Here is a 25,716-nt window from a genome sequence, read left to right on the forward strand (position 1 = left end):
GGGAGCCCCATCCTAGCAGAGCCCCATTCTGGGGTCCCCTCAGCCCTCTCCCAGGACAAAGGCCTTCCATTGTCCTGGGTTCCCCCTCCTTTCTCCACTTCTGCCTGCTCCCCACTCCCGTCCCAGACTGGCCAAACCTGTTCTGGAGAGGGGGTTGGGGGGGCAGGCAGGTTGGAACAGCACAGCTTCTCCCTCCCCCTCTCCCTGCTTCCCCACACACAATACCCCAGGCCCTGATCTCAGGCACCCACACCTCCGGCTCAGAGCCGCGGCAGGCCCCGGTCATCTCCCATCATCCTCCTCACCCCAGGCCCGGGAGAGCGTCTCCCTCTCGCCCCTCGAAGCCTGGGATGTGGTGGGATGGCCAAAGGGGCCGGGCCAACAGCTTCCGCAGAGGAGAGCAGCCGAGACAAGGTACGGTCCCCCCTCAGGCCCAGGCCGGGTCCTCAAGCCGCCCCCTCCCCCACCTCACTGGGAGCCTCAGCCTAGAAGACAGATGGCCTGGCTCAGCCGGCTCAGCCGGGGTCCTCAGCCTCTGCTTCCATCCCTCTACTCCCTTTTCTGTCCAGACTTTCTGCCTCAGACTGTTCTGGGTGGGACAAGTGAATGCCAGCGGGATCCCCTCAGTTTGGGGCAGGTGGGTCATTGAGGGCCCTGAGGGCAGGGGAGGCTGCTGGGGAGGTGGAGTCAGGGGCGGAGCTGGTGAAGGAAGGGCTGCTGCAGGTAAGCAGGGAGGCCCTGGCTTTGGGAGGCCCAGCTGGCAAGAAGGGAATCTTGGGCCAGGCTTCAGGGACCTGTTTTCTGGTCCTGCTCCTAATATTCAAGGCTCCTCTCAGCCGACATTCTCTGTTCTAATGGCCCTCCCAGCTCTGACCTCCTGGGTTCTAAGGGCCCTCCCAGCTCTGACCTCTTGGGTTCTAAGGGCCCTCCCAGTTCTGACCTCCTGGGTTCTAAGGGCCCTCTCAGCTCTGACCTCCTGGGTTCTAAGGTCCCTCCCAGCTCTGACCTCCTGGGTTCTAAGGGCCCTCCCAGCTCTGACCTCTTGGGTTCTAAGGGCCCTCCCAGCTCTGACCTCCTGGGTTCTAAGGGCCCTCCCAGCTCTGACCTCCTGGGTTCTAAGGGCCCTCTCAGCTCTGACCTCCTGGTTCTAGGGGCTCTCCCAGCTCTGACATCCCAGATTCTAAGGGCCCTCCCGGCTCTGACCTCCTGGGTTCTAAGGGCCCTCCCAGCTCTGTCAGCTCTGTTCTAAGGCAGCAGTTCTCAGCCTTTTTAACTGCAGAATCCAGGGGTCTTTGGCTTGCTGGTTAGAATCATTATTCCCTTGCCCTTTGACATCCTATAGATGACATACATGTACATGTCAGTTTAAAGTTTACAAATACTTTACATGCATGAATTCGTGCGAGCCTCCCCCTCTTAACTAGGTTATGGCAGGTGGTTATGGCGCATTTTGCAGATGAGGAAACTGAGGAACCTCATAGAGATTACATGACTTGCTGGTGTTCACATAGCAGATGCTGGATGCTGGACTTGATCTCTAGCTTCAGGGAAGAAGCAGAGAGACTTGTCTGCCAACCCTGATCATGGATACCAGCCTGGGCATCCCCCTTTTATTGCCTCATCTGCATGATCAGACAGTCTGGGTGTCTGCTGGCGAGTGCCAACTGGGGATTTTGCTTCCGGCTCCTGGACCTTGTCCTGTTCCCAGGCTGCGAGAGGACAGACTGATGATGGCGATGTGCCCTCCACACGTATCTTAGTGTCAGAAAGGACATCGGACACTCCTCACCCACTCTCCCTCCCTCACTTCCACTGGAGACTCAGAAAAAGGAAGTCACTTGACTCTGTTCACTCAAAGACTAAGAGAGTGCCTGAGTATTTCCTGGGAGTCCGAATACCTGAGCTCTAAGTCTCAGCCCCTTCCTCCCACTGGCTGGCTGAGGAATATTGGAAAGTTTGTTAAAAACCGCTTTCTGGGGCTCAGTTTCCTTGTCTTTAACTTGAAAGGAATTGTTTAACTAGATTTTTTGTTTTTCCATCATTCTCAATCATGTCTGACTATATAAACCCATCTGGCACATTCTTGGCAAAGATCCTGAAGTGGTTTGCCATTTCCTTCTCCAGACCATTTTACAGATGAAGAAACTGAGGCAAACTGGGGGAAGTGAATTGTTCAGGGTCGCACAGGGTCTGAGGCCAGATTTGAGTTCATGAAGATGAATCCTTCTGACTCATCTTGCATTCTAGCTGCTCCCCTTAAACACTAAGGTCTTTTCCATCCCCAAACTCTATACTCTGCTATTGGATTAGGACTCAACTCTCTGTATTACCAATCCAGGGCTCTGATGTTTGGGGACAGAAGGGTCAGAAAGAGTCAGCTTTGAATTTCATAGCCAACACTTAGTAGATGTGTGACTAGAAGGAAGTTATTCACCTTGAGTTCTATTACTCTGAGCCTCAGTTTACTTATCAATTAATTGGGGGTAACTGCCTATTGTAAAGGGATTTACAATTGATATCCATTTATCTATTTCTTGGGGTTGTTTTTTCCCCTTAATAGTATTTTATTTTTCCAATTACATGTAAAAATAATTTTCAATGTTTATTTCTATAGTTTTTTTTCTCCCTTTCTGCCCTCCCTCCCCCAAGATAGCAAGCAATCTAGTATAAATTAAACACATACAAGCCTTCTAACATATTTCCATATTTATCATGTTGTGCAAGAAAAATCAGATCAAAAGGGAAAAAACCTCAAGAAAGAAAAAGCAAACAAACAAAAAAGTGAAAGTACTATGCATTAATCCACATTCAGGCTCCACAGATGGGATGATGTTTTCCATCCTAAGTCTAATGGAATTGTCTTGGATCACCGCCTTGTTGAGAAGAGCCAAGTCTCTCATAACTGATCATCAAATAATCTTGCTGTTACTTTATACAATGATCTCCTGTTTCTTCTCTCTTCACTCAGCATCAGTTCTTGTAAGTCTCTCCAGGCTTCTCTGAAATCCTCCTGCTGGTCATTTCTTACAGAACAATAATATTCCATAACATTTATAGACCATAATTTATTTAGCCATTCCCCACTGATGGGCATCCACTCAGTTTCCAGCTCTTTGTCACTTCAAAAAGAGCTGCCACAAATATTTTGGCACATACGGGTCTTTTCCCTCTCTTATGATCTTTTTGGGATTCAGACCCAGTAGTGCTGGATCAAAGGATGTGTATATTTTGATAGCCTTTTGATCATAGTTTCATATTGCTTTCCAGAATGGTTGGATCCGTTCAGAACTCCACCAGCAATACATTAGTATCCCTGGGATTGTTTTGAGGCTTCAATGAGATTATGTAAAATTTTTTGCCCATTCTATAATGTTTTATCATGGTTGGTTCTTATTATGATGATTTCTGTAACAGAAGGTGTGGAAGGGGGTGCAGGATTTTGAAGGGAACCTCTTTTCAGCTACCTTGACTACTATGAAGGGCCATCTTGGCATTTATTCTTGAATTTTATCCAGCTGAGCTGGAAGGGAGACACAGTGACTCTGGATAAGGGGATTTCAGAATTCTTGAACTTGGAGGAAGTGCATTTATGGGTGATGGATGACCATCTGTGTATGACTGAGGTGAGCTAGGGACATAGCTTGTGGGAAGGGAATAAATTGAGAAGCTGGATGTTAGGGTTGTCAATAGTTGTGTTGAAGTATCCTTGTATCTGGCAGGAACTTAGATGTGATCTTAGAGAAATAAAAATAGCCCATTAGGCTAGAGGTCCCTGAGGTCGTTTCCAGTTTATGATCTAAAGTTCCTTAATGACCCACATGTGTAAAAACATTTGTAGTGGCCAGAAACTGGAAACTGAGGGGATGCCCTTCAGGTGGAGAATGGCTGAATAAGTCATGGTATATGAATGTTATGGAATATTATTGTTCTGTAAGAAACGACCAGCAGGATGATTTTAAAGAAGCCTGGAGACACATGAACAGATGCTAAATGAAGTGAGTAGAAACAAGAGAACATTGTACGCAGCAATAACAAGATTATGTGATGATCAATTCTGATGGATGTAGTTCTGCAAGTATCATCTTTAGGTGACCTTTTTCAGTCTCTCAATCCTGGTGCCTTCCCTCTATTGATTATTTCCAATTTTCCCCGTCTCTAGTTTGTGTTTTCTTGTCTCCTTGAGAGAAGGGATTGTTTTTTTACTTTCTTTGCACCCAGCACAGGGCTCGGCACATAGTAGGTGATCGATAAATGTTCATTGATTGACTGAGAGACCTTGTGGTGCCATGGATTTGCTTTGTTTGGGGGAGGCCAGTCTCCCATTGATCTCCTGGGTCCTTTTCCCGATCTTTCTCCTCAGCAGCTGAGCTTTCCCCCACTGCCCCCCTCTGCTCCCCGCCAGGTCCTATTCTGCTGATGGGGATTCTGGCAGAGATGGACTTGGCACAGTTTGGAACCAGTTCAGGCCTTCACTTGCCCCTTGCAATTGGTATCCAGCTGAGTGCAGGGGAAGGGGGGGCCTCGAGACAGGGGGCTGTCTGCTACTTGTGTCTGCTCCTGCCCCCTGACCTGATGTGCTCCTGGACCACTGGGAAAGCTCCCAGGCATCCTTCCCCACCTCCATCTACTCTCTCTCCTGCTCAGGAGCTGGTCAGTGCCCCTCCAGGCTTTCTTCCTTCAGGATTGGGTTCTTGGGGACTGCACGGAGCTCAGTTCCTGTTTTTGAGCTTTAAAACCTCAAAGCCTCAAGACCAGCGTCAGGGAAAGAGTGACAGTGGCTCGAGTTTCATACTATCCCACAATCCCCTGAAAGTGCATTTCCCTCATGCATCCTGTCTTCACCCAGAGACATACGTACTGTCTAGTGCTGACCCTGACTCCATATACTCTCAGCTCACATGCCCTTCACTTACTCCGAGGCACTCTCACCCCACAGGGCACTGTGTAAACTGCGTGGGTCAGTGACAGGTTCAGTTTTGCCCACTGATTAAGAGTACTTGATAATCTCACACACTTGTTCCACCCTAAGCACCTTCCATTCTATTCCCATCCCACTACTGATCCAGGATGGAGAGTGAGTTAAGGAGATGTACAGCAACAGGGTCTCTGGTTGCTGCCCCCGGCAGCCCCAGGGCAGGCTCTGGGGCAGAGTCCCAAAGACAGGCCGAGAGAATAAATGCCCAGATCTAATGATCTTGGGAACTTAGAAGTTCTCAAAACAGAGCTGGGAGGGCCCTTAGTACCCGGGATGTCAGAGCTGGGAGGATCCTTAGAACCCAGGAGGTCAGAACTGGGAGGGACCTTAGAACCCAGGAGGTCAGATCTGGGAGGGCCCTTAGAACCCAGGAGGTCAGAGGTGGGAGGGCCCTTAGTACCTGGGATGTCAGGGCTGGGAGGGCCCTTAGAACCCAGGATGTCAGAGCTGGGAGGGCCCTTAGAACCCAGGATATCAGAGCTGGGAGGGCCCTTAGAACCCAGGAGGTCAGAGCTGGGAGGGCCCTTAGAACACAGGATATCAGGGCTGGGAGGGCCCTTAGAACCCAGGAGGTCAGAGCTGGGAGGGCCCTTAGAACCCAGGAGGTCAGAGCTGGGAGTGCCCTTAGAACACAGGATATCAGAGCTGGGAGGGCCCTTAGAACCCAGGATATCAGAGCTGGGAGGATCCTTAGAACCCAGGAGGTCAGAGCTGGGAGGGCCCTTAGAACACAGGATATCAGAGCTGGGAGGGCCCTTAGAACCCAGGAGGTCAGAGCTGGGAGGGCCCTTAGAACCCAGGAGGTCAGAGCTGGGAGGATCCTTAGAACCCAGGAGGTCAGAGCTGGGAGGGCCCTTAGAACACAGGTTATCAGAGCTGGGAGGGCCCTTAGAACCCAGGAGGTCAGAGCTGGGAGGGCCCTTAGAACCCAGGATATCAGAGCTGGGAGGGCCCTTAGAACCCAGGATATCAGGGCTGGGAGGGCCTTAGAACCCAGGAGGTCAGAGCTGGGAGGGCCCTTAGAACCCAGGAGGTCAGAGCTGGGAGGGCCCTTAGAACACAGGATATCAGAGCTGGGAGGGCCCTTAGAACCCAGGATATCAGAGCTGGGAGGATCCTTAGAACCCAGGAGGTCAGAGCTGGGAGGGCCCTTAGAACACAGGATATCAGAGCTGGGAGGGCCCTTAGAACCCAGGAGGTCAGAGCTGGGAGGGCCCTTAGAACCCAGGAGGTCAGAGCTGGGAGGATCCTTAGAACCCAGGAGGTCAGAGCTGGGAGGGCCCTTAGAACACAGGTTATCAGAGCTGGGAGGGCCCTTAGAACCCAGGAGGTCAGAGCTGGGAGGGCCCTTAGAACCCAGGAGGTCAGAGGTGGGAGGGCCTTAGAACCCAGGAGGTCAGAGCTGGGAGGGCCCTTAGTACCTGGGAGGTCAGAGCTGGGAGAGCCCTTAGGACTCAGAAGGTCAGAGCTGGGAGGGCCCTTAGAACCCAGGAGGTCAGAGCTGGGAACACCATTAGAACACAGAATGTCAGAACTCAGAGAGCCTTAGATCACAGAACGTAAGAATTGGGAAGGTATTTAGAACACAGGATGTCAGAGCTGGAAGAGGCTTTAAAGATATCTTCAATCTCTCCTCTTTTTAACAGAGAAAGCATTTCATAGTTTATGAAGTACTTTCCAATCTTATTTGAGCATCCAATGCCCTTGTTTTAGTCTGGGAGTTATGGATGATTGTGGAGAACTGGAGGTGATTTTTCAACTAATCAACAAACATTCATAAAACACCTACTGTGTCTTAGATACTCCAATAGGTGCTTGACATGCAAAGCTTTTTGGCTTTGTAAGGTAGTCCCTGCCTTCAAGAAGCGTACATTCTGCCGTGGCCTCCTTGCCAGCCTGGGATTGGAGGAGAAGCTGGATTGGAGAATGTGGATTTAGAGGCAAAGGGGGCCTTTGGAGTCCAGCCTCCTCACTTTACACCCGAGGAAACTGAGGTCCAGAGAAGGACCTGCCCCAAATCTTGCAGGTTCAGAAAGTATCAGAGCTGGGATTTGGACCCAGGTCTCTGATTCCAGGGCGATCATTGTCTTTTCCTCTGAGCCAGGTAGGTGAGGGGAAACAATGCTCTGAACAGGAAGGGACCCAGCTCCAGTTAGGTCTGGGGGTTTGTCCTCGGCACCTGTGGCCACCGAGTGCTTTGCCCCTGCCCCAAGTTTGGAGCAGGATGACTGGGAAGAGAAAAGTCACTCTAGAGAGAAGGCAGTGGTGGAAGACAAATGGAGGAGCTGGTCCGGATGGTGAGGGATGGCTGAATTCTGCTCCGCCAGCTGCTCCCATCTTCCTCCCTTAGAGAGGAGGAGGTTCTGTTTGCTTTCTTTGTTCCATATCTCTCATAATCTTTCTGTCTCTGTCTCTGGGCTTCCTTTATCTCTGGGAAGTTGCCCGTTTATGCCTGCCACTAGATGTCTTGGGGTCCGATACCTCTGATTTCTCTGTGTTGGAGTAACTCCTCGTGAGTGCTGGGTCTCTGGTATCTTGGCCCTCGAAAGGCCTTCTCTTTCTATCCCTCTGGCTGCCTTTCTCACTGTCTCTTGGGTGAGTAGCTCTCGAGTGTGTCTCTGAGTAGCTCCCTCTGTGTCTCTGTGTCACGTCTGAGTTACTCTGTCTCGGAGGATCTCCTTGTCTCTCTAAGTCCCAGCTTCTGTTTCTGGTTTTTTCTTTCCAAGGAGACTTGCCCAGTGGGCGGGCCTGGTTTTGGGGGGAAGGGGGGCCTTCTGTGTTAGGGGCTGGTATTTCTGCCCAAGGGAAAGGGAGATCTGGGTGGTGCCCCCTCTTCTCCCTGCCATGGAGCAAAGGTAGGGCTGGCCAAGCCTCTCCTCCCCCCACCCCCGCTCTCCCTTTCCCTTTCCCCAGCTCACCGCAGGATTTGATGAATCAAACTCTTTGTCTGGGTGGGAGCTCCCTGAGCCAGCTGTGCAGAGCAGGGCTTCCCCAGACAGCTTCACCTCGGGCTGGCCTGAGCCAGGCAACACGGTCCCAGGTAGGAGAGGCAAAGCCCTGGAGGGAGTGGGTGACTGGGGGGAGGGAGGAGGGTTGGTGGCTCTGAACTAATTGCCCGAGAGGGACAGATTGTTCCCCAGGACTTCCTCTTCCTGCTCATCACGACTGCCAAGGCTGGGAGACAGTTAGGAGGTAGAGAGATTCCCCCCTTTCTCTTCAGCCACTAGATTTCCCTAGAATTCAGTTTCCTTACCTGTAAATGGAGCGAATTGGATGAGGCAATTTTTAGAGGTCACTTTGGTTCCAATATTCTCTGTTTCTACGTCTTTTCTGCCTCTGACCTTTGTTTTAAGATTTGTCCTAGCACTGATGTTCTGGATTCAAAAGTCTCTCTCAGTTGTGACATTCTCTATTCTAAGGGTCTTCCAGCTCTGACTTCCTGGGTTCTAAGGGCCCTCCCAGCTCTGACCTCCTGGGTTCTAAGGGTCCTCCCAGCTCTGACCTCCTGGGTTCTAAGGGCCCTCCCAGCTCTGACATCCTGGGTTCTAAGGGCCCTCTCAGTTCTGACATTCTGGCTTCTCAAGATGCTCCCAGCTCTGATTTTCTTCATTTTAAGGATTGTTCTAACACCAAATGCTGTTATTCCTCCTAGAGACTCCATCCTAACCTGTGTTCTGGGGAGGGGAGGACTTCTAACCAGTCTCTCCCTCTCTCTCCTACAGGCCAAGGTGGACTGAGTAAGCCCAAGGCATGGACTACCGACCTTCTCCTCACTTCCAGCCTCACCTGGCTAGCTTTTGTTATGGGGGGTCTCAGTCAGGGGCCCTGGGGGGAATCCCAGGGAAAGCCACGCAAGGCTTGGAGGAGACGCCTCCCCCCGCCCCACACCCCATTGCAGTTTGCCAACAGGAGAGTCTGTCCTTTGCTGGGCTCCCAGGGCACTTGGAGCTGGGCCCCTGGCCTCTCGAGGGCCCAGCTGCCTCCCATAGGCTGCTGTGGCCACTGCCAGTGGCAGTTCAGGACAGCAGGGTCCCTGCCAGGAAGCTGTCAGCCTTTGGAGATGACACCCTCAGTGAGTTCCTAGGAGGACCTCGGAGCCCCCAGCATCCAGAAGCCCGACGCCGCACCAGCCACAGTTCTGAGGAAAAATCTGCCTGTGAGTCCATTCTTTCCCTCAGTCTAGGGCCAGTCAGCAAACTCATTAGAAACCAGACAGAAATCCCCGTCAAATAGCCTTTAACTGCTTCCAAAGGGCTTTTACACTCGTTATTTCATTGGGTCCTCACAACAATCCCGTGAAGTAAGCAGATCAGGTATTATTATCCTTCTTTTACAGAAGAGGCCCAGAGAAAGGAAGGGCTGGGTCCTCTGGGAATGGCCTCCGCCCCCAGATGTCCTGTGTCCTATGACCACTGAGCCTGGCAGGACAAGTATCAAGCCCCAGGACTACTTTTTTTTACCCTTGGGGGATTGCAGAGAGTTCTGGGAAAGGAGACAGGGAGCCTCCAAAGTGGAAGGGCCAGGGAGGTCTCTCACTGCGCTTGAATCCCACCAGCATTTTTGAGAGACCTGCTAGTTCTGGGTCTTACCTACACAGGGCAATGTGGGGATTTTAGGTGCTAGACTGCCCATTCTCTTACTCTACTAGTGAGGCAACCAAGGTCCTGGGAGGTTAAGTGATTTGCCCAAACTCACACAAAGTACAAGTGACAGAAGCAGTATTGGGACCCAGGCAGGCCTCCTGCTCCTAAAACCACTGAGCCACACTACCTCTGTGACTCAAATGACTTGCTAGACCAAAAGTTCTTTGAGAGCAGAGACTAGGTTTTAATAATTTTTTTATTTTGATAAATAGAATTTGTTTTAATAAATTTATATTTTTAAATAAAATTTTAATTTTAATTAAATTTATAATTTAATTTTATTTAATAAAAAGAAAATCGAATTTTTTGGGGAAAAAAGAAGATACTTTAATGATCAGAGAGCTTAGGATAGTCCTCCTTGCCAGCAGGGTATATAATAATAAAACATAAACAGTATTTTATTTAATATTCAAATATTAATATTTTAATACAAATAAAATAATAAAAACTTTAGACTAGCACTTACTTTGTGCTTGGCACTATGCTAAGGGCTTTACAATTATTATCTTATTTGATACAACAATCCTGGAAGATAGGTGCTATTATTATCATCCCCATTTTGCAGATGAGGAAACTGAGGCAAATAGCAGTTAAGTGGCTTGCACAGGGTCTCACACAAGTAGTAAGTTTCTGAGGGTCTGATTTGAATTCAAGTCTTCTAGATTGTAGGCTGGGTGCTCTATGCACTGTGTCACATATTGTATTCAGGTGAGAGCATCTTGGCTTTGACATTCACCAGAGTGGTAAATCACAGAGCATCTCTTTTTAGTGGATAGAGCATTCACTGCATCTAGATTCAGCCTTAGATACTTACTAACCAGATGTTTCTAGACAAGTCATTAACCCAATTTGCCTCAGTTTCCCTATTTGTAAAATAAGCTGGAGTAGAAAATGGAATGTTTTTCCACTCTCTTTGTCAAAAAAAATCCCAAATGGGGTCACACAGAGTCAGACATGACTGAACAGCAACTTTGTCCACAGGTTTTTTTATCTGGACTCCGTCAAAAAAGCTTTATAACCATCATCACCACCATCCTCATCATCGACATAATGACTATTATCTCACACTTCTCTTGAGATGAATGAGATAAATAATAGTCATAAAAATAAAAATAAAAAATAAGAACAGGATGGTCCATATAATAATAATAACAGGATGAAGTCCTAACAATGATAATAATAATAATACTAAATAACAGCTTGCATTTATGTAGCGTAGCCTTTGTTCCAAGCACTGCGCTGAGTACTTTATAAGTGTCTCGTTGATTCCCACAACTCTTCGAGATGGAGGCTGTCATTATTTCCATTTTACGGTTGGGGAACCGGTGGCAATTGTCCCGGGGTCACCCAGCTCATGAGTGTCTGAAGCTGGAGCTGAACTTCCTGACTCCAAGCTCAGGGCTCTATTCTCGGTACCTCGACTTGTTCCAGAAGTTCTTGCTGAACGCCACCGAACACAGCGAGAAGGGTCAGGTGGTGTAATTATGTCCATGATGACGACGATGGTGTTTACAAAGCTTGCCGATGCTTTGTCTGCTCTGTCATTTGGACCATGTGTGCCATTAGCTACAAAGCATTGTGGGAAGGGCTTCCAACCCCACCCCAGGGCTCTTTCCAGGACCTCATCATAAAGCACCCGGCCTGTTCTCGTCGGGCTTATAATCCAGAAGGGCATAGTAGCTAACACACGGTCCTCTCAACGAGCTGGGGGGCCCCGTGGGTAGAATGTTGGACCTGAAGTCAGGAGGACCGAGTTAAAATTCTGCTGTGGGAGTCACTTGATCTCTGCCTTCCTTGGTTTCTTCTGTAAAACAGGGATAAGATTAGCATCTTTCTCCTTGTGTAGAGCAAATGAAATAATTTTTGTACAGTGCTTAACACAGCCCCTGGTATACAATAGGTACTATATAAATGCTTATTCCCTTCTCCTCCCCCCTACCCCCACAGATAGTGCAATGAGAAGTACAAAGTGTTTAACTGGGACTAAGGTGCCTGCCTAGGGCACAGTACCCCGAGGGGCATGCAGGGGATTCATTTTAACATGATCTTTTACAAGGACATATTTTTGATTACAGAAAATGCTACAATTTACGGCTTTCTTTCTTTCTTTCTTTTTATTATAGCTTTTTATTAACAAAACATATGCATGGGTAATTTTTCAAAACTGACCCTTGCAAAACCTTCTGTTCCAACTTTCCCCTCCTTCCCCGCATCCCCTTCCCCAGATGGCAGGTAGTCCAGTACATATTAAACGTGTTAAAGTATATGTTAAATCCAACATATGTGTACATAGACAGTTGCCTTGCTGCACAAGCATTCTCAGCTTTCTTGGTTTTTCTTTGTAATAATTTAGGTGACATGTTACGACAAGAGCTCGAAGCCTTGGGAGCGCTGGAGTAGGCGAAGTCTGTGGGATGGTGGTTTCTATCAGCTTGCCCCCCTGTGCCCAATGTCTCTGGGGAGCTGACCCTTCCCTCTGTCCCTTACCTCCAGGGCGGAAGATGCGGGTGTATGAGAGCCAAGAGGCCGCGGAGAGCCCCGGCTCCGAGGACGATGCCGTGTTCCCCGAGGTCGGGACAGCCGCGCCCAAGCCGCATCCCACTTTGGCAGTGCCCCGATCCCTGGCGCTGGCAGTGCCCCACGCAGAGGGAGCCAAAGAGCCAGAGAGGAGACGCTTCTCGGCCTCAGAGCTGATGAGCCGGCTGCAGTCTGCCCAAAGGAAAGCCACTCTGTCCCTGTGTCTGGGCAAGGCTCTGAGCAGGGACCGAGGGCTCTGGGCTGCTGGGGAAGGTACCAACTTGGGACAACAGAACCATCCCCTTGTAGGGTCTTCAGCCGGGGGGAGAGAAGGCAGCTGGGATTAAGTGACTTGCCCAAGATCACACAACGTGTGAGGCTAGATTTGAACTCAGTTCCTCCTGACTCCGGTGCTCTATCCATTAGTTGCCCCAAGCTTTCTTATTTTTGAGATGAGGGGGTTTCATTAGAGGGCTTCTGGGTATCCCATTAGCTCAAAGATCTTACTCTAAACCATATTTTTGCCGGTTAGCCTCCGGCTAACCCTGCATTGCGCCACAGGCCCTGTACCCCTTGGAAAGGGGGTTGCCTACCCCCTTTCCAATTTCCCTGGGTACCAAACACCCTGAATTGTCAGTGCACAGACCAGGATTCCCTGCTCTCTGAGATCAAACTCCACATTTCTATTGTTCAGCCCTGCTTTGGCTTGGGAGGGATGGGATGTAAGGGTCTTTAAGCCCAAAGAACAAGGCAGGTGGGGCAATGGTGCCTGTCTGAGTCCTGGCTCTCACCCAATCCAGGGAGAGCCACTGAGAAGGAGCCGAGCTGCTCAGAGACCAGGGTCAATGGCCTCGTGCCCCCAACTGTAAGTGGTCCCAGTGAGAGGGATGCTACCCGGCCTGATAACAGGTAACTCCACCCCCCCCAGAAGTCTGTGCCCTGAAAGCACTCAAGGTTGGGCAGGAGAGGGCAGATGACCCGATGTCCATATTCTCCCCAGATCTGATTCATTAGAGGAACTGGCCCCCAAAGCGTGGGCACCTCCTGAGAGGCGTCAGTCACGTTTCCTCCTAAATTGTAAGTAGAGGAGCCACTGGCTCTGAGCTGGCCTAGGAGGGAGAGGAAGAGCCAGAGCCAGGGGTGAAGGGAAGAGACACAGGGCACGAAAGAAAGAGTGGGGAAATCCAGACTGGAACCTGAGAACTGAGAACGTCAGAGCTTGGAGGGCCCTTAGAACCCAGGATGTCAGAGCTGGGAGAGCCCTTAGAACCCAGGAGGTCAGAGCTGGGAGAGCCCTTAGAACCCAGGAGGTCAGAGCTGGGAGAGCCCTTAGAACCCAGGATGTCAGAGCTGGGAGGGCCCTTAGAACCCAGGATGTCAGAGCTGGGAGGGCCCTTAGAACATAGGAGGTCAGAGCTGGGAGGGCCCTTAGAACCCAGGATGTCAGAGCTGGGAGGGCCCTTAGAGCCCAGGAGGTCAGAGCTGGGAGGGCCCTTAGAGCATGGGATGTTAGAACATGGAGCTTTTGAGTGGGAGAGAAGTCTTAGAGATTCTCTGGATGGAGGAGTGGGGGTCTGCAGTGTCAGGGTGCTGAGGATCCCAAGCTGGACTTTGGGCTCTTGGGGCTACCTCCTGCCCTCCTCCCCCCCAGCTGTGCTGTACCAGGAGTACAGTGATGTGGCCAGTGACCGGGAGCTGCAGCGGCAGAAGCACGAGGAGGACACTTTAGGAGAGGAGGCCGAGGAGGAGGAGGAGGGGCCTGGCCCACCCAGGGCCAACCTGTCCCCAAGCAGCTCCTTCCGAGCCCAGCGCTCAGGCCGGGGCTCCACCTTCTCCCTGTGGCAGGACATCCCAGATGTGCGGAGCAGCGGCTTCCTGGCCGTCATCGGCCTTCAGGGATGCAAGCTGCAAGAGGTGAGGGGGTCCCGGAGCCTTGGGGGGTGCACGGTAGGGGGGACACCGGGGCTTCTGTTTCCACAAGGCTCCCGGGGGCAAGGGTTTTAGATTATAGAGGAAGCATCAGGGATAGCAGCCTTGGGTGGAATTCTCCAGGGAATCCTGGGAAGGAGGTTATATGTGGGAGTCTCCTCCATGCCTGGCAGGGCCCCGGTGGGAGCTGAGCTGAGCCTACTCACGTGGTCCTGGCCCAGGAAGAGGCTCAGCCCTGCTCCCCTTGCCCCCGTCCCTTTCTAGGCCAAGTTTGAGCTGATCACCTCGGAGGCCTCCTATATCCACAGTCTCTCTGTGGCTGTGGGTCACTTCATGGGCTCCCCGGAGCTGGCCCAGTGTCTGGGGCCCAAGAAAAGCAGTGGCTCTTCTCCAAGCTGCCCGAGGTCAAGGCCATCAGTGAGAGGTGAGGGGGCTGGGAGCTGCCTAAATCCCGGCTTTGGAGGCGGAGCATCTGGGGCCGGGGCCCTGCTCTGTCATATGTAGAGGCTGCACTAGGTCTTTGGGGTCTTTCCCAGCTCCAACCTCCTGGGTTCTAAGTGCTCTTCTACCGCTAAATCCAGGATCCTTCCACCCATGATCCTGTGGTTGGGCTTTTCTGCCTTCTAGGGACAGGCAAAATTACTCATGGGGCTCATTTTTGGTCCGGAGGCTCTAGATTCACTCTGTTTTCTACCCCAGGGATAGAAGGGTGGTCCCCAGGACAGGGCTTTGGGTCTTTGGGGCAGGGAATAGGGGAGCTGGTTAAAGCCAAGATAAGGCTGCCATTTTCCCGGGTTGGGGCAACCCTAGGGAGCCAAGAGCTAGGGCAGATCGCCAAGGACACAGCTCCCTCCCTCTGTGCGGGCCAGGATGCCCCCTGTGCCCGGGACTCTCTCTGCAGCCCTTCTCCCTCCTGGCCCCCCCAGGTTTCTGCAGGAGCTGGAGCAGCGGCTGGAGGAGGACCTCCTTCGCTTCTGTGTGTGTGACATCGTCCTACGCCACTGCCCCGCCTTCCGGCGCGTCTACCTGCCTTATGTCACCAACCAGGCCTACCAGGAGCGCACCTACCAGCGCCTGCTGTACGAGGGCCGGGGGGGCTTTGGGCTCCGGGGGTCCGGCGGAGGCTGCTGGGACCGCAGGGGAGGGGAGGCTGGTGTGGGGACGCTCATGAACTTTTGTTGGCTGGGCCCAAAGACCTGCCTCAGAGCCCAGGGACCGAGGGCTTTCCCTTGCTCTGGGCCCAGGGGAAATAGCTCCCACCAGGGAGGGGCTCGTGTCCGGCCTGAGAGAGCTGGAGGAGAACCCAGCAGACAACCAGTAACCATGAGGACGGCCAGTCTGTGGAGCGCGTGCCCTGAGCGGCAGCGGCCGTTGGGGTCCACGTCTGCCAGTCACCGGCCCCTTATTTATAGGAGGGGATGTCCATGATGACCTCTAAGATCCAGAGCCAAATCCAGCATTCAGGGGTCACGTATCCCCCACCCGGTCCCATCCAAGCAACCACGCGCAAGCTTGGGGGGAATCTGTGACTGATGGGGCTCCTGATGGTGATGAGGAAGAGATTAGCCAAGAGCTCCCACTGATGGTCCCAGCTCAATGGGGCTGACTGTTAAGGCAGCGGCCATCAGAATATAGATAACAGGGGGCTGCTGGGTGGGGCAGTGGGTAGAGCCAAACCTGAAGTCAGGAGGACCCGAGTTCAAATCTGGCCTCAGACACTTAACACTTTCTGGCTGTGCTCCTGAGTGGGATTGCCTCGGCAACATCCATGTAACATTTACATGGTGCAAGCACTGTGTGCAGAGCACTTTCCAATTCATTATCTCGCTGGATCCTCACGACAGTCCTTCAAGGGATCAGTCTCAGAGCTAGCTCAGGTCTTCCTGCCTCCAAGTGCAGGCAGGGGGGAGACTTCCCTGCCCGCAGGGTCTGTTCCGTGATCAGATCGAGGGGAGAGTGGCCGGGAAAGGGGAGTTTCTGCCTGAGGAAGCCCTGGAAGGGGGAGCCGAGCAGGGCAGACCCCGGTCTTGTCCTTGCCAGGACGGGGAGAGGAGGCTCTCCTCACGGGGCAGACGGCCCAGGATGTCTGCGCTGGTTGGATGTGAAACAGCTTTAGGTCATCCTGGACGTGGGCCTCTGGGGAGATTCTCCCTCACCTGCTCGCCACAACATGCTCACCCGGGGCGGGGCTCCCAGAGAAACTCACCCAGGAGGGCGCTGCTCCAGGTGGGGCTGTTCCAGCCGAGGGAGGGGGGGAGGAAGGGGGGGGGGCTGCTGTGGGGTGGACGGCAAGGTGTTCCAGTCTCTCAGGGCGGGTGGAGGGGGTTGTGGGAAAAGATCATCGACAAATACTGGACGGGCTGGAGGTCAGGCGGTGGTTGGATTTCAGAGCAGGAGGAGCTGTGGAGGAGTGGCCGAGGAAGATGGCCGCTACTGACCTGAGATCTGAAAGAGGGACAGGATTTGCTGAGGTCAGCTCCCCTAGAGAGGATGTGGGGAGGTCGTTCAGGACAGAACAAAGATCTCCCTCCCACCGTAGAGCTGGGGGGCAAAGGCTCAAAGAAAGATAGGGACAAATAATCAGTGAGCATTTTTTATTAAGATTTGTGTGTTGGATGCTGTGGGTTCCCCGTGGGCAGGGATCTGCTAGACAAGAGGAGACTTGGGGGGCAGGAGAGGACAGACATAATAGCGGCTCTCTCTGAGATGAAAGACCGCCATGAAAGAGACCAGAGTAGCTTTGTTCCACCTGGCCCCAAAGAGTGGGATTGTGAGCGACAAGGAGATAGTGCCTGCAGTAAGGGACAAAACACTTCTGAGTGAGAACGGGGCTTGGAACTAACAGGAGGGAGGTCCCTGTCTTTGGAATGGATGACCCATTTGTTTTTAACTGGGGCAACTGGGGTTAAGTGACTCGCCCAGGGTCACACAGCTAGGAAGTATTAAGTGTCTGAAGTCAGATTTGAACTCGGGTCCTCCTGACTTCAGGGCCTGTGCTCTACCCACTGCCCCACCTCGCTGCCCCGGGATGGCCCATTTGTGGAGTCTGTCCTAGCAGGGAATCCTTGGGTTGGATGTATGGCTGGATGATGTGGTCTCTTCCCTTCCAGTCTTTGAGAGGAGGGTGGGAGTCAGGGGTGACTCTGGTTTCCTCCCCTCTCTGCCCTCTAGACTAGAGAACCCCAAGTTTCCTGGCATTCTGGCCCGCTTGGAAGAGGCCCCCATTTGCCAGCGCCTGCCTCTCACCTCCTTCCTCATCCTGCCCTTCCAGAGAATCACACGCCTGAAGATGCTGGTGGAGGTATCTGCATAAGGGAATTTTTGCCGACCCTTCGAGTTACGGACGATCCGCTCCTCCCTAACACGCCCTTGGTCTCCGTGGGGCAGCCCCCAGTAGAAAGTCAGCTCCTCTAGGGCACCGCCTGTTTGCCTTTGCATTCCCAGCGCCTGGCACAGGACCTTGCCACAGAGTAGGCACTTAGTAAGTGCCGTGGGTGAGCCCCGAGCCATGGGCCGGGCCTGGCAAAGGTGGAGATGACGCTGGGGACATCCGGAGAGATTGGAGGGGCCCACACCAGTCACTGATCTGGGAGGCCCAGTCCCACTGCAAAGCCCTCTGCTGGTCTTCTCTGGGTACCGCCTGACGGACACTGGGAGGAAGGTGGGACAGGGGTGTTCGTCCAATGAGCACCTTTCCCGTTGCTTACAGAACATCCTGAAGAGGATGCAAGGCTCCCGGGGCGAGGACATGGCCACCAAGGCCTTCAATGAACTTAAGAAGGTGAGCTGGGCCAACGCTAAGCTTAGGGACTGCCCCTCTCTGGCTCCCGCTGTCCTCACCGGCGCCTCCCCTGATTTGACCTGGCCCTGCCCAGAGAAGCTAGCTTCTGTCTTTGAATTTGGCCCAGAGAGGATGAGATACCCATTCCCAGTCACACAGAAAGTCAAAAGACCCAGAGGGCCCAATTTTCCAGGAAAATCCCTTGGGAGGCAGAGTCTAGACTCATCCTGGTTAGGGATTTCAGTCTTGACTGAGCCGACACTGCAGGCCACATAGTGACCACAGAATGCAGATCGAAAGGAACTTTAGAACAGAAAATGTCAGAGCTAGAAAGGGCTCTCAGAACATAATGTCAGAGCTGGGACATCTCCTAAAATACAAAATATCAGGCTAGAAAGCCCTGAGAACCCAGGAGGTCAGAGCTGGGAGGAACCTTTGAATCCAGGAGGTCAGAGCTGGGAGGCCCTTAGAACACAGAATGTCAGAGCTGGGAGGGCCCTTAGAACATGGGATGTCAGAACTGGGAGGGCCCTTAGAACATGGGATGTCAGAACTGGGAGGGCCCTTAGAACAGGGAATGTTCTTGTACAACTTTGACTTTCCTTCTAGACTATCTAGGCTAACTCTGTCACTAATTTATAGTTGAAGAACTAGTGCTTGCTGAGGGGATGTGACTTGTTCAGTGACCAGGTAGTAGGAGGCAGAAAAGGGACCAGACTTTCTCCCATACCAGCCAGAGAACCTTTGTCAAAGGCCGGGGCTTCTGAGCTCTGTTCCCTGTTCTTCCTCTGAAGAGAAGGAGGCCCTTTCTGAACCTTGAGCTTTCTCCTCTCCCATTCACACTAAGCTTAGTCCCAGACTTGAGCCTCAGCCCCGGGGGTTGTGTCTGGGGCCGGCCGGCCTCGAGAAGGCAGAGGCTCCTGGGAGGTGACCTCTTCCTTGGCTCCGCCCTCCCCAGCTGGTGCAGGAGTGCAATGCCAGTGTGCAGTCAATGAAGAGGACGGAGGAACTCATCCACCTTAACAAGAAAATCCACTTTGAGAGTAAGGTGAGACCCTGAGGGCGAAGGGACCTGGAGTGCCGGGGGCAGAGCTGGAGCAACAACTCCCCTTTTCCCATGGGCGTTCCAAAGCCACCTGCCCATTATGGCTGGACCACTTATTAGCTGTGGGATTTAGGGTAAGTTACTTCATATCTTTGAGCCTCAGTTTCTTCATCTGAAAAATGGGGACCACAACGCTAGCACTAGCTCCATCCCAGGAGAGATGCCAGTAGAGCTCATTTAAAATCTAGTTCTCAAGAGCTTTAGAGATATTAATTGTTCTTATGATGGCTCCTGTTCCTCTTCTCCCTTTCCCATACTCCTCCCCTCCAGATATTCCCACTGATCTCCCAGTCCCGTTGGCTGGTGAGGCACGGGGAGCTGGTGGAGCTGGCACCCTCCTCCATGCCCGCTGCCCCCGCTGCCAAGCCCAAGGTGTCCACCAAGGCCGTCTACCTGCATGTCTTCAACGACTGCCTCCTGCTGTCTCGGAGGAAGGAGTGAGTAGAGGGCTTTGAGGCCAGAAGGGCCTCAGGTGGGGACAGGGCGCCCTCCCCCCCGCCACGCAATTAGCCAGTGGGCTGGTCTTTAGCGGGCTCAGGCTAGGGGGGCGGCAGCGTGCCGTCAGTGCCAAAGCCAAGGCTGGACTCCGGTTTTCCTGACTCCTGGGCTTTTTATTCTTACCTAATGGCAAAGCATGGAGGTCACATCTGGGGAGTCGGGGTGAAGAGCTCCCCCCATAGCCCAAGAGAGGGGAAAGGATGTTAGAAAGCTCCCTGGCATGGGAGCATGGCCCCCATCTCCTCTGTCTCTCTGGCTCTGGTTCTGGCTCTGCCTCTCTCTCTCTCTCTCCCTTTGTCTGCCTTTGTCTCTGTCTCTGTCTCTGTCTCTGTCTCTGCCTCTGTCTCTGCCTCTGTCTCTGTCTCTGGCCCCCATCTCTGCAGGGGCTTAGAGCTGCCCCCCATGGGCTGATCTAGGTCCTCCTTGGCCCCCGCAGGACAGGGAAGTTTGCTGTCTTCCTTTCTGCCAGTTTGCCTGAGATCCAGGTGAAGGACCTGAGTTCAAAGCTCCAAGGAATCCCGGGCCACATCTTTCTCCTGCAGTTCCTTCGCAGTCACCAGCCCCCAAAGCAGCTCCTCCTCAGGGCTCTGACAGAGTGAGTGCTCTGCCCCGAGGCCCCTCCTTGGGCCGCCCAACCCCTCCCTGTTGGGAGCTCGGGGGTTAGCGTGCTTCAGGGCTGAGATCACCAAGCATCCCGCCCAGATGAGCTCTTCCCCGTCCCCGTCCCCCCCCCCCCAGTGGCATTGAGCCTTTCCTCTGGATGCACCAGCCACCTGGGGCCATTCCTACCCTGCCTCCTATGAGAGCTCCTATGATGTGTAGTCCCACTCTATAAATCTGTGTTCCTCTGGGGCACTGCACGGGGGGCAGTGGGGATGCTTCTGGCCGCTGGATGGCGCAGGACATTAGTCCGGGCACCCCCGCTGAGCCCTGAGCCCTGGGACCTCTGGGCAGTGGTTGGGCCTCCAATGTCCCTCCAGAAGCGAGAAGCAGCGGTGGATCTCAGCCTTGTGCCCTTCCAGTTCGCGGGAAGACAAGGGGGCCATCAGTGAGAACGAAGGTACCATCCCTGGGGAGCGGGGGCCCGGCAGTTGTGAGACCCACTCACCATGAGCTGGAACGCTAGGAGAGGGGGCCAGAATGGAAGCTCATATAATTATGGGAGAGAAAGGAAAGACAGGCAATGTCTTGCTGAGGAAGAGGCTGGTCTCAGGAACAGGGACGGCCTCATGGAGTCATGAGCTGGACCTTGAAGGATGAATCAGGATTGGATGGAGAGAGGGACAAGAACAGGGAGAGGGCGAGATGGAAGGGAAATGTCAAGGGGTTCAGAGAAGAGGGGATTTTGGATAATCACCCCCCAATTCCCCTAATTCACAAAGTCACAGATTCATAGAATTCGAGCCAGTCAGCTAGCATTTATTAAGCACCTACTATGTGTCAGGTGTGTGCTGGAATGACCTCAGAGGTCAAATTAAACCTTATTTTAGTGACGAGGAAACTGAAACTCTAGAACCAATTAACGTTCTACCCTGCCGTGAAATGGCAACGATGGTCATACAGCTGGAGGGTAATGATAAGTTTGACCTGGCTGGAGGACAGGTGAATTAATATTAATGGACAATAGAAAACAAAAGCGGAAACTCAAATTAGAGCCATATTGGGGCAGACCATAAGTGCCAGGATTAGGGATCTCTATTTTCTGTTAGGGCCAAGAGGGAGCCAGTGAATGTTCCCTGGGTAGGGCAGGGACCTGCTTAGACTAAGAAAATCACTTTGGCAGCTGTATGAGGAAGGGAAGAGAGAGCAGGTGCAGGGGGACCAGCTAGGAGGCTATGGCTGGGGTCTAAGTGAGAAGGGACAAAGGTCTGGACCAGGGATACACCCTGGGAGCGAAGGTTGGGATTGAGGGTGCGCTTAAGGTCTTAGTCATCAGTTGGATAGAAGCAGTCAGGTAGCACAGTGGACAGAGCACGAGCCCTGGAGTTTGGAGGATCTGAGTTTAAATCCAACCTTAGACATTTATTAGTTGTGCGACTCTAAGAAAGTAAATCATTTAAGCCCAATTGTCTCTAAAAAAAAAAAAAATTGAATGCAGTTGGTTCAGGACAACGAAGGAGCCCAGAATTTTGGGCCCAAGGAACTAAAAGTATTACTGTGTCATCAACAGAAATGGGAAACTTGGAAGGAGGGCCACGTTTAAGGGGAAAAGTGCTAAGTTCCTTTTTTCTTATGGAGGCATCTTGCATCTGAGGTGTCGGCAAGATACCCAGATGGGGTGTCCGGCTGGCAGTTGTATACGCTGGGCTTGGGCTCAGAAGAGGGATTGGATGCATAGATTTGGGGGTTTTATATATATATTTACAGCAAGAGAGACAGACAGAGATAGTCCCAGAGTCAGAGAAAGAGAGCAAGAGCAAAACAGAGAGAGAGAGAGAGAGAGAGAGAGAGACAGAGACAGAGACAGAGAGACAGAGGGAGATGGAGAGAGAGAGACAGAGACAGAGAGAGACAGACAGAGAGAAAGAGAGGGAGAGGGAGAGGGAGAGGGAGAGAGAGAGAGAGAGAGAGAGAGAGAGAGAGAGAGAGAGAGAGAGAATTAAAATGGAGGGTATGGAGGAGATCCCCAAGAGTAGAGGGAAGAAGGCTTAGGATGAAGCCTGGAGAGACCAACCTTGGAGGGCAGGAACAGAAAACAAGCTCAGAGTGAGATAGAAGAGCTAAGAGGCAGCCATCCCCTAACCTTCCTGCCCCACTCTGCCTCCGGCCTTTGCTTGGAACCCTGCTTTATGATGCTTGGACTCTCAGAGCTCCCCCAGGTGCAGTGCATCAAGCCCTACAAGGCTCTGGAACCAGACGAGCTGACCCTTGAGAAGGCCGACATTCTGGCCGTGAGGACCAGGACCAGTGATGGTGAGAGCCTCTGAGACCCAGTCTCCATCCCCTCCCCCCTATACTATGGCACAGGGGTGGAAGGTGCTTCTGGGTAGTTTCATATGCAACAAGGTCTCATGGGAATCACTTACCAGTATGGGGGAAATGTTGCCCCCCCCCTCCCCTATTGCCACAGAACCAAAGACATTGAGCAAGCTGCAGCTTGCGGGAGTTGGGTTAGATAAGAAAGATCTTCTGTGAGGTGCTAGAAGACATTGGCGGTGAGAATGTGCCTCTGAAAACAGATTAAAATTCAGAAACTCCTGATGTCACAGCAAAAGTCAGCAACAAGTCTAACTTTCAAAAGAGACTGTAAAATCTCCTCTGATGGGACTGGTTTAAGTATCAGCAATCCTTTCTACAGAAAGGGGCAGAGAAAGGGAACCTCTCAAAATCCTCCTTAATCCTTCCCCCCACCAAGGCCCTGCCACGTATCTTCTCCTTAATCTTTGGAAGATAAATCGTGCAAATAAAGGAGTCCACAGGATGTCAGAGCTGGGAGGGCCTTTAGAACATGGGAGGTCAGAGCTGGGAGGGCCCTTAGAACATGGGAGGTCAGAGCTGGGAGGGCCCTTAGAACATGGGATGTCAGAACTGAGAGGGCCCTTAGAACATGGAATGTCAGAGCTGGGAGGGCCCTTAGAACATGGGATGTCAGAGCTGGGAAGGGACTTAGAACCCAGGATGTCAGAACTGGGAAGGCCCTTAGAACCCAGGAGGTCAGAGCTGGTAGGGGCTTGAGATCATCTAGTTCATTTTATAGATGAGGGAAGCCAGGGAATCTAGATCATTTGCTCAAGCTTCCATAATAGTAAGTGGCAAGATTTGAATCTAAATCTCCTTACTCCAAATCCAGCCCCCTTTCCTCTATTAGCAGACTTGCTCCTAGTGCAGGAGCTTTGCAGCTGATGCAGGGTCCTTGGCTCCTATGCCCGCAGGGTGGCTGGAGGGAATCCGCTTGGCAGATGGCGAGTGGGGCTGGGTGCCCCAGACCTATGTAGATGAGATCACCAGCCGCAGCGCCCGTCTTCGAAATATCCGGGAGACCAAGAGGATTGAAAGTGCCACCAATAAACTACAGGAAAGCACTGGACGATGCACTAGGGAGTGACCTCTGACTCTAGTCCCCTCCCCCCACCCCCTGTCCAGGACAGGACATCCATCCCAGCATGGAAGCGCCTGCCCAGTGGAGACAGGGGACAGAGCGGCTGGCTGGAGGGAACGTGCTCCAGCTCCTTTGGGCTTAGCTTCCTAAGGACGCCTGGGATGGAGGGAGCAACAGTGACCGTGTCAGCCTCTCTGGGTCTGGGGAGGGGAGCACAGACTGGCTGGAGGCCCCCCTGAGTCTCTTGGCCCTTCTATGGCTCCCTGGGGGCCAACCGCTCTAGTGACTGATATGGGGAAGCCTTTTCCTGGACAGCCCAGCAAGAGCTGGGAATTCCATCTCATTAAATTACCTGCCTTTGTTTTCTTGGGGTTCCAAGGTGTGGCTTCCTGCCTTGCCTGAGGAAAGCATGGGCCCGCTGATAGCTTGGGAGCTATGGAGAGAGCAGCTCAGGCTCCTGGCTGGGGGCCCTTCCCAGGGAGAATCCTTCAGGAACTCTCTTTCATGATCGGGGGTGAGCTCAGGCAAATGGCAAAGCAGCAGAGCCTCATGGCCCATCAAACAGGGAATGGCCTTGAAACACAAATCTAGGCCATTTGAATGTCAGATCAGAGTAAGACATTAGAGCTTTAACCAGAACAAGACCTTGGAACACTGAATGTCCAATCAGAACAAGACATTAGAGCACTAAATGTCAGATAAGAACAAGACATTAGAGCATTGAATGTCATATCAGAACAAAATGTTAGAGCATTGAATGTCAGATTGGAAGGCCACATTAGATATCAAAGCTCGAAAAGACAGGATTGTAGATTTAAAGCTGGAAGGAATTTTAGCAGTTCTAGAATTCAACCTTCTCATTTTTCAGGTGAAGAAACTGAGGCACAGAAAGGTTAAAGTGCTTGCCCAATGTCACAGAGCTAGTAAGTATCCAAGTAGCTTTTGAATCCAGTTCTTTTGAACTCCAGGATCAATGCCCATTGCTTCTCAGACCTAGTTCTAGAGCTAGGAGCAATCTTAGAGCCTTGAGTGTCAGAACCAGAATAGCATTCTGAATATCAGAGCTGGAAGGGGTTTTGAGATCATCTCATCTCCTCCCTTTATGGATGTGGAAGCTCAGTACAGGAAAATGACTTAGCATAAGGGAAAGGTCACCACTTAGGGCTAAAAGATGTGAGTTCTCTGATCGCAGCTCTTTACTTTCTGCACTGTGTGTTCTTGGGCAGATCACTTCCCTCTAACTCTGGACCTCAAGTTTCCTCATCTGTAAAATGGGAATGTTCCCTCGTGAGGTAGTTATTGGGACAACCAAACAAAATAATATATGTCAATAAAGCACCCTATGCTGGGCGGATGCTGACCTGCTAGAGGGTGTCCAGAGGGGGACAGCTAGGGTGGCAATGGGCCTTGAGTTCATGACAAGTGAGGATCACATGAAACAATCAGGGATATAAAACCTGGAGAAGGGATGATTTGGGATAGTGGGTATATAGTGGGTATATAGTCTCTAATAGTTGTCTCTGGGCATTTGAAAAGCTGTCACTCAGAAGAGGGCTTTCTTAGACTTGTTTCTGCCTCAGTAGGAAGGACTTACTCATAGGAATGGGTGGAAGTCCCAAACTCCAAATCTTCCCCTCCAGGATCCCAAACAGATGGTCAGCCTTGGGAGAACCTCAAGCAACGCCTGGATGGCCACTTGTCACACATGTTAAAGGGATCCCTGTCCATGGATCAGCTCACTGTGGATGATCTTAATTGTTCCTTCCAGCCGTTGAGAGCTTGAGATTAATCGGACCCTTTGCTCAAAGTCACACCTAAAATTAGGGATAGAAGGAAGACTGGGACCCAGATATCTCCTGGGACTTCTCCCTGCTTCTGGATACCCCTGGGAACTTTGAGAAGATACTGACTTGCATTTTTAGAGAATGTTTCCTTATGTAGATGGAGTAATGGGTAGGGCATTATACATGGAGGCAGGAAGGGCTGAGTTCAAATCTTGCCTCAGACACTTATTCTCTATGTGATACTTACTGGACTCTTTCAACTATTCTCATCTGTAAAATGGGGAGAAAATAACGCTGACCTCCTGGGATGTAAATATAATGAAATTATGTGTAAAGTGCACTTAAATCTCAAAGCAGGTTATAAAAGCTAGCTATTACAAATAATTATATATATACATACACACACACACACAGATCTATATCCATATATGTATTATGTATGTGA

The 25,716-nt window shown here is 51.9% G+C and overlaps 1 protein-coding gene across 1 annotated transcript; it reads left to right on the forward strand.

The window, feature by feature from the left end:
- The first annotated feature begins 231 nt into the window (after positions 1-231).
- On the forward strand, positions 232-23,852 carry ARHGEF19 (Rho guanine nucleotide exchange factor 19). Its single transcript, XM_051988458.1, is given in 17 exon segments — positions 232-414; positions 8,698-9,131; positions 12,112-12,408; positions 12,936-13,044; positions 13,136-13,212; positions 13,787-14,049; positions 14,329-14,422; positions 14,425-14,488; positions 14,991-15,143; positions 17,236-17,365; positions 17,774-17,845; positions 18,804-18,893; positions 19,221-19,387; positions 19,885-20,043; positions 20,429-20,508; positions 22,257-22,361; positions 23,321-23,852. Coding segments are annotated over 16 exon segments (2,439 nt in total). The 5' UTR covers positions 232-414; positions 8,698-8,725; the 3' UTR covers positions 23,494-23,852.
- Positions 23,853-25,716: the final 1,864 nt, after the last annotated feature.

This window comes from Antechinus flavipes, chromosome 3 (genome assembly GCF_016432865.1).
Source record: "Antechinus flavipes isolate AdamAnt ecotype Samford, QLD, Australia chromosome 3, AdamAnt_v2, whole genome shotgun sequence".
Lineage (NCBI taxonomy): Eukaryota > Metazoa > Chordata > Mammalia > Dasyuromorphia > Dasyuridae > Antechinus > Antechinus flavipes.